Source organism: Amblyomma maculatum, chromosome 7 (genome assembly GCF_055883805.1).
Source record: "Amblyomma maculatum isolate TAMU_Amacu chromosome 7, ASM5588380v1, whole genome shotgun sequence".
NCBI lineage: Eukaryota > Metazoa > Arthropoda > Arachnida > Ixodida > Ixodidae > Amblyomma > Amblyomma maculatum.
In genome coordinates this window covers 99380027-99388960 of record NC_139350.1, presented here as the reverse complement: position 1 = coordinate 99388960, position 8934 = coordinate 99380027, and the positions used below count along the sequence as shown (strand labels likewise).

Sequence of the window (8934 nt, the reverse complement as noted above, 5' to 3'; positions counted from 1 at the left end):
CTTATACAGCAATTATTTCTCATTTGTCAACAATGCTCGCAGTCCAGCTGATACAATTGTATCGTCACACTGTTTTTGCTTTTGATTTAATTTCCCATCGAGGGAGTGCTGCCTGAATATGAGCCAGACAGCGTCATTAATATGTTGGGACAGTTTACCCTACCAGCCATGGGTACCTGGAGCTAAAGCATCCTTCCTGTAAAGGAGACATTGGATCGGTATGCATCACATAGCTGATATCTTTTTGCATTCTTGTATTTGCCTTAGACTGTCAACGCTTTACTGGTTCATGCTCTCTCTTGCATTTATTGTTTTCTTTTGAGAGCATAAAGAGTGGATGTGTAAGAGGCTTCATTAGAACAAAGCTTGAATCTAGCTCGTTGCTGTTATATAATTCTTGCTGGCTTCATAGTTCAAGACTGACCTTTTTGTGTATCTTGCTCATAGTCTGCACTAAAGAAAATCTTTCGTGGTCTCTTCAGTGCTTTAAAACAGGAGATATACTTAGCTGTTTTATTGCAACAGTAGCTACTATTTCTAGTTGAGGCAAAATTGAGTAAACCTGTGCTATAATAGCTCAATGACAGATATGGCTGATTGAAATGACACATAGTAATTAGCATTCAACACTCAATCTGAGAGGTGAAGGTGCTTTCAGCATTATTAATTTTTAATGCCCTTGATTATGCTTGCATTATATTAAATTAGAAAGAATGCATTGAAATTTTAGGGAAGAAAGCCATTCATTTGATATTCAGGGAGTATTGTTCAGGCTATTTGCCTTCCACTCTTCCTTCATAATATAGCTAACTGCATTGTGCACATGCGTGCGTGTTGTTGCTGACATTCAGTTACTGGTTATTTAGACTGCCTCAGTATATGTAAGCATAATATTTCTGTGACTGAACAAGAATATTTACTTGCTCAAAGCAACATATACACAAATATTTACTTTCTTGCAAGTCACCAAGATTTGCAAAAAACTTCCAAACTCATTTTATTCACAACCTAAATAAATGCATAGTTAACCCTAGAGCCAAACACTTACTAGCAGTAACATCATGAAGTAATATTTCGATAATTATCTTTTTTGGAGAACATTTTTGGTTTAGTTGTTTTCGTGTTTTTTTAGTTCTGCAAACATGAGTGGGCTTGTTGCAGAAGGGGTGGGCTGCTAGATGAAGGGAAGTATCAGTGTTGGTGATCTTTTATGGGTATCAAATAATTCATTGTAATGTGTAAAACAAATGCCTTTACAGCCTGCTTGGAAAACAATCTTTTTTAAATTGCATGTTGGGGTTCTGCCTGGGTAAACATGGATGGCAGAAAAAGATCTTTCTGCCATGAGATGTGAACTGGATTTTGTGCAGAAAGCCAGAGGCTGTCGAACGTGTTTATATATTGTTGTGATTGAATTTTTCGTTGAATGTCCTACAATAAACTTTGCTCTAAGATGTCTTTTCAAACCCCCATGAAATTTGGTTCTTAGCTTTGGAAAATGACAACAGTATCCTGTAAGATAGATAATGCTATTAAGCTTGCATAGCACATGGAAGTGATGAATGGCTGTTCGCCACGCAGATCTTTATTATCAGACCTATCCTAGAGTATATTGAGAGTTCTGTCCAACAGATGATGTTTTGAAAGCTCAGTCATGTCTACCTGAGCTTATCAAGTACTTAAAAAGATGATCAGTTTGAATGTTTGATAATTAGATGTATTGTATGTAAAATAGCTCTCGGCCAGCCTGTTATGTTTGTGAAAAGGGCAATAATGACAAAAAAGGGTATTTTGCTTGGGCTTCTAAGGCTATTAAAACTGTGAAGCTCTGCTTTAGTACATGCATTGTCTCCTCTGCATGGCTAGATAAATTATTTCTGTTCCTTTTATTACATAAAAGTCATTCTAAAGCTTTAGATAAGCTTGCTCACCTCTATTGTGTGTGTATACATTGTGTTCACATATGCTTGCTACAGCTGGAAATGATGCTGTGTTAGTTACAACTAAATAAATAAAACGAATAGCAACTGTATTTCCTTTGTCCACATATTTTTAACAGAAACAAACATGGGCACACTAGATTTTATTGTTGCTTGCTACTGTTTGATAGTGAAGGATCTCATCATTGCATAAAAATCTTTCAGAAACTCCTGAAATAGTTTGATACCTGGTGGCGTGGAGGCTGAATTCCCAGACAGTAATGTATTCCTTTAGTACCATACAATGCATAGCAGATAATTGTAACCCCTTGCATATATCACTGATTCTTCCACTATGGAAGATAATTTTGTGCTCAAGCATGTTACTGTATCTTTCCTCAGTGGAGCTTTGCATTTCCAATTCTGGGCTTCTCTTTTTATGTTTTTACTCAGCAACGATATGAAATACTCCTCGTATGTTTCTTTTGCAAGGTAAAACAGTGCAAAAACCACACACAGGATGCAGAAAGGTGAGGCGAACCCAGGTGCTGACTGACAACTAATCGTGTATTGTTCTGATACCCCACTAGATATACAGCCAGCATCAAAAAAAAAAAAAGAAAAAGAATACAGCCACACCGCAAATACAGATCAAGCAGGAGCAATGCCAGTTGTATATCTACTGAGGTATCAGAACAATAAATCATTAGTTGCCAGTCAGCACCTGCTCTCGTCCCACCTTTCTGCATCCTGTGTGTGGTTTTTGCACTATTTTACCTTGTGATGATCAATTAACTAGCCCGCAATGTGTTATTCATGTTTATCTTGCTTTTGTATTTCACTTTCCCTTTTTTATTATTGAAAAGAACTTTCTTCCTGCTGTTCTGACTAGTGTTCTCATATGTGTATGCAGTCCTCTTGTTGCTTCATTCGGCCATATCTGGAGACTTCCTGTTGCTGTGGTCTGTGCTGACAAGTAACAACAAGGCAGCCTGACTTCCCTGGCAAGTAGCAGTGGGATGTTGCAGCATGATTTCTTCAGCATCCATGGGGACTTCTTATAAAGGACAGGTATTTTTCCTAAATTTTACTTTCATATGTGATCAAGATTTTACCTTGGTGACAAGCTCTTGAAAGGAAAACATGAGCATGAGTGGCACTTTCTTACTTTCTTACTCTCAGGAATGCACTATTAGGACTATTGTTACCTGCATATGTAGTAAAAAGTATGTGTGACTGCATATTCCAGCAGTAAACTGCATGATTTTTTAAGGATGAAAATTTTTAGCTCCTCTTGTCGGTAACCTAGAATTGACGAGCCAAAGCAGGCAATACCAGGCAACAAAATGTGATTATGCGGGGGCCAGTGGGTTTTAATGAGACAAGCTCTCCACTTTTTAAGCCTTTGTACAGGGCCAACATGTTTCCCAGTAGTGTCTGAGACACATGCCAGTCTGGTATCCTCAAAACAACCTCGTCTAAATTTAAACAAAAGTAGTGCCAACCTAGTTTGAGTACGACCAGTTCAGCAGTGACCTCAAAATTTAAATGTGTAACTCCCAATATTTTACACTCTGGCTCCCCAAATTTTGATGTCAACCTAAGTTCACCAAAATTATGTCCAACATAAATTGAGTATATCAATTCAATTTGGTCTTCAGAACCCTTGAATTTTGAGCTCATTCAAATGTGATCATTATTGGTGTCCTGCCTATTTTTAATTTGACCAATTCAGTGGTGACTTCAATATTCAGATGCACTATCTCCCAAATTTCATCCCTGGACCCTCAAAATATGGCTTCATCTATATTTGGCCAAAACTAGTGTTCATTGCAATTTCTCTAAGGCCAACTCAGTGATGCTTATCAAATTTAGGTGGTACCCATTGTAGTGGTGCAGTGGTTAGGGTGCTCAACTACTGTGCTTAAGGATGTGGGATCAAATCCAGACATCAGTGGCGGCTTTTCAGGGTGAGAGAAGCAAAATCTAAGGTGCCCAAGTGGTGTGTGATGTCAGGAGGAAAGAGGAAGATGAGGAGGAAAGGCAGGGAGGTTAACCAGTAAAAGCAACCGGTTTGATGTCAGTGTACGTAAAGAATCCCAAGTGGTCACAATTTCAGCCCTCCACTGCAGCCTGAGTTGCTTTGGAAGGTTAAACCCCATAAACCAAGAAAAACAATCAGATTTAGATGGGTCAACCACTAAAGCTCAAAATTTGACTTTGCCAACATTTCTCAAAATTGGCATTCAACCCAGCTTGATTGTGACCAGAGCAGTAGTGATTTCGAATAAGTTGGGTCACCCCATGATTTAGCATGCTTATGCTAAATCATGCTTGCACCTATTGAGTCTTATCACATGAGAAAGAAAGCAGGGTGTGGAAAGCTATCACTTTGTGAGTTACATGCCACAGCAGAAGACCCGTCATCCTGGCCAAAAATGCCTTAATATTGCAGCCACTCCCAAATGGGATGATCACCATAGAGCCCATACAGGTTCATGCTTGCATCCATTCTAATCATGGGAGAGGTAGTCACTCTTTATTAACTGCCACAGTGATGCCGGGGTTACGCTCGACTTCTATGCCCAAGTATGCGGTGGCTGCTTTTCGATGGAGGCAAAAAGTAAGGCATCCATGTACTTTGCGATGCAAGTGCGCATTAAAGAGCACCAGCTCGTCGAACTTTCCGAAGTCTCTCCAGGCTCCAAAGTATCCCCGTGTACCACCTGAAAGTTTCACGAACCGCTTCTCTAAACTTTGTAAACTAAAACCTATTCCGTACACTGCCCTTAGACCTTGGAACTTCTGTTTCAATCAGAAAACTTTAGATGCACCTAAGCTCCGCCTTTAGAGTATGACACCATAGCGGCCTGCAGTCTTCTCATAATTACAGACATTCTCATCACTATGGCATGCACTCCTATGACACCACTGACAAGAAAGAAAGCATGATGAAACGTATATAAACACCCGCTTGTTTCCAAGCTGTGAATGGGGGCATTGCGGGGCCTACTCGTTACCGTGTCATGTTTTCTTGCAACTGTGGGATCAAATTCCACTTGCGACAAAAAAAAAACGAAAATAATTTTGCGTCGGCGAAGTATAGATATTTGTAAACATAAATCATTCACGAGATCAGGCAACTTGCAATTTACTTTTCATATGAGTTAATCACTTTCATTCCGCCCGTGACATCAAGTTCCACGTGAGCACGATGAGGCATTTCAAATTCCATTGTAATGTCATGTGGCTGTATAGCTATGACACTCTCGACCAATTAGGATTTTCGCGTTATGACGCTGGTCGCAAAGAGACGTCTGGTTCTCCGCTGAACTGCTACCTGAAAGCAACCACTTCAAATGTGGGCACCTACTTCACAGCTGGACTAATATAATCTTTGGGTGGCACAATATGTGAAATTTTGAACATGACCATTTACAGCGATAGCCAATCCTGGTTTGTAGCTTTAAAGCCCTCAGGGGCAGGTGGAGGAGGTATGATATTCAGGAATTCAGCGGATGTTCTGCATGGCGGTTTCTTCTAATTCATAATTTTCGGACAGTTATGTGACACAACGAATTCCCCTCTAGACGACGTGGAGGATCATTGTTTGTTTCGGAGCGGGTGGTGGCAGTGTGCTTTGGTCGCCGACGAGCAGCATAAATTTATTTCATCTTCCAGAGAGAGAGCAAGGACTGAACCGGCGCACGAGGGTCGTTGCGGTTCTCTATCCTCCGCACCACACACTCACACTCACGGCCGCGTCCCGCTAATCAGAGTGACGGCTGCAAGCGTCGGCTGCCGGCACCGCGGTTCCTGCGCTGGCGCTGTATCTGATCACGCGCCGCCTTCCAGAGGATGAGCTCCATGCAGGCGCGGGCATCCTCGACGCTGTCGTGTCCCCGCACGCCGTCCACCTGCACCTCGTGGTTCAGATAGGCATCGACCAGCGAGCGCAGCGACCGGCGGAACGGCAGCCCCCGGTGGTGGGGGAACACGACGGCGGTGTCCACAATGGTATCATGCAGGATCTTGAGGCCGCGCAGGTCGTTCTCCAGGCCGTGGCCCACAAGCACCGTGGAGGCGGTAAAGAGGCGCAGCAACACCGCCTGCACATCCTGAAGTGTGGTTCGCACATTGCGCAGGTGGTCGGCGGTGATCCCGCTGAAGGCCGTGTTGTAGTCAAGCACGGGGCTGCCGGGCTTCACGTACGAGTCGTACACGGTCACTCCGTTGACACCCACCACGCTCACCTTGGACACCTCGAGACCGCGGATGGTGAAGCACATCTCGCAGTCGAGCGCAAACACTCCGCCGGCGACGCCGTTGTCGGGGCGTGTGTGCACGAAGCCACGGGCTAGCGTGTTGCCCTTGCCCCGCGCACCCTGGGGGCATACGTGGTACTCGGAGCGCTGGCAGCCCGGCTCTTTGCCCGTAGCGCCACAGCACGTGAATCTGTCCATGATACGGCGACCTGTGTGGTAGATGCAATCGTCGTTGGCGTAGTACTCGCCGTCCGGCGTGATGACAAACGAAGAGCCGCAGCGGCAGCAGGTCTTGCGGCTCGAGTTGGCCGACGCGACGTCCGTTTGAAACCACACGGCGCGGCCCGGCTCATCTGGGCACGGGCGCGGGTAGCCGCAGCAGTACAGTTCGTGAGGGGTTAGCCTGTAGCGCAGCAGCTGATGGTACAGGTCGTCGGCGCACAGCGGCAGACACCAGGTGCCTTCCAGCGTGCTCAGGGGACCCCGGGGTGCGGGCGAGCAGGTGAGCGCCGAGGCCTTCTGCCAGCTGGCGGCTCGCTGCGGACAGCGATCAGCAGCTGAAGTCGCCAAGTATTTCTCGTTGCCATTACATTCGAGGTCCAGGTTGTTGCCGTTGTCTTCTTTTAATGTGGTCGTCAGCCAGCTTTCTAAATCTCTTTTCTTCTCTTGAACGTTCTTCTCCTTCAGCACTACTCGCACCTCCATCTGCACAGTGTTCTTTGCCTTGGTTGTTTCGGAAGGCTCCTTATTTGCATATTCTTTCTTCTGGCCGGCCACAAGAATAACCAGGAGAATGAGGATGCCAAGGATGGCGGTAAGCACTATCATAGGCGAGCTGCCAGTTATAAACACTAGTTCGTTAGCCATGCTGCTGCTTCCATGTGCCACAACACCAGCCATAATACACATAGCCACTAGATGACACCGCTGCAACGCGCCAAAAGATACAACCTGCAATACAGCCGGTGCGCTGGGTGCGCTGGCATTGCGCAGATGGCGCTCGCGTCTTGTTACCCAATGTGGCTAGTACTCCATTTTGTTTCGGGCTGCTTTCCGACTCTGAGAGCAAGGAGTGCGCATACAACACGTGGAACGCTGGGCTATATCACGCACCATGTTCGAAACCTCGTATCAAGCTCGTTACGATGTTTAAGGGGACACAACGGACTGATATAACGGATCTTTGGGTGTTACAATATGCGAAATTCCGGACATGACCATTTACAGTGATAGCCGATCCTGGTTTGTAGCCTTAACGCCCTCAGGATGAGGGAGCTGGGTTATGATATTCATGAATTCAGCCGATGTTCTGTAAAGCGGTTTCTTCTAATTCATAATTTTCGGACCGTCATGCGACACAAATTATTCCCCTTTGCGAAACCTCGCAAATCTTCCCAGCCAGTCTGGCAACCGCGCCTCGCCGCCATCGTAAAGGGTTGCTTCGCCGTTCTAACCGTCGCGCGCTTAGCTGCGCTGCAACTGTTTTCGTTCGCCAGCTAATTCAGCGCATATGGCGAGTACATCGACACTCGTATTTCCCATCACAGGATGGGAAAACAACTTAAGCGCTGTGCCGTCTTTAAAGGAGACGAGACTGACTGCTTTTTATTCGAGCAGGTCAGCCACAGAACACTGTCAGGACAGAAGCTACTTCAGTGCAGAGTCCTATGTTATCGTCTCGTCCGTGCAGGCTAACAGTTCTAAAATAAGGTGCGTATGTGCCTGCGAGTGTGAAGAACACTGTTCATGGCTGGCTAATGTTGCAATCTTTTAGAGAAAGCTTGGCGGATGGCACTAGGATTTATCACCGACGCAGTTGAAGCACGCTGCCGCTGCGTCTGTCATCTGCTTCCTGTCCTGCACTTGATTATCGCCTGAATCGACGCGGGGATCGATATATCCCATGAAATCAAGTTGTCTGCATCTTCGAGCTGCACTGAGGTGTGTGTCTGTTGCCTGCCTCATCTGTGGCATATATATCTCTTTCAGTCGCGTTGTGCTCACCTGCTTCATACATTTCAGCCGCTGCGTCCCGCGGACTCCTTCGTGTTTACAAACAAAGGGGGCGCTTGCGGCGCCGCAGCCGACTAGGGGTGAAAAATAGGCTTAGCGCCCATAGGAATACATTGAAGCGAAATATTTCATTTCAGTTTTCTCATTTCAGAGAACATCTATGATGTCGTTATTCGGTACAGAGCAACCATGAACATCCTAGAACAGATAGCGAAAGTATGAAATCTCATAACCGCGAGGCGAGGTACTTTTAAAACACCGCGAAACATATGGGGGGAGTTGGGAGGGCGATCCATAGAAACACATGTAAACACAACTCACCGGAACATTTTGCTCGTTTCGCAGAGCACCAGAATTGTGGTGGCCGGTCGTAAAACATTGGCGAGAGCTTTGAAGTAGTGTGTGACAAGGTATATGCTGCGTCATTGCGGAGGCAATCTACGTTTAAAACCACTCGTTGTCTAAAGGCCCGTTCACACTTGCGACTAGCAGCGGTCGCTCGACCAGTGCGACTGTATTGGTCGAAAAGCGACCGTCGCAAACGGTCGCACCGGTCGAAAAGCGACTGCCGCGGGCCGTTCGGGCACTGTTCGATTTCGCGATACATGCATGCCGTAATAGGAAAACATTTTGAGGCTTTATAAACCGACGTCCGTGCAGGTATGGTCTGTGCCGTACGGAAAGAAAAAAGAAAAGAAAGACGAGGAGACCGCAGAAAAAGCCCAGCACGTGTTGTG

The 8934-nt window shown here is 45.5% G+C and overlaps 1 protein-coding gene across 1 annotated transcript; it reads right to left on the bottom strand.

Moving 5' to 3' along the window:
* Window positions 1-5692: 5692 nt before the first annotated feature.
* LOC146184110 (putative exonuclease GOR) lies at window positions 5693-7066 on the bottom strand. Its single transcript, XM_084608788.1, has one exon. It carries the CDS (start codon window positions 7049-7051, stop codon window positions 5693-5695), a length of 1359 nt encoding a protein of 452 aa, XP_084464914.1. The 5' UTR covers window positions 7052-7066.
* Window positions 7067-8934: the final 1868 nt, after the last annotated feature.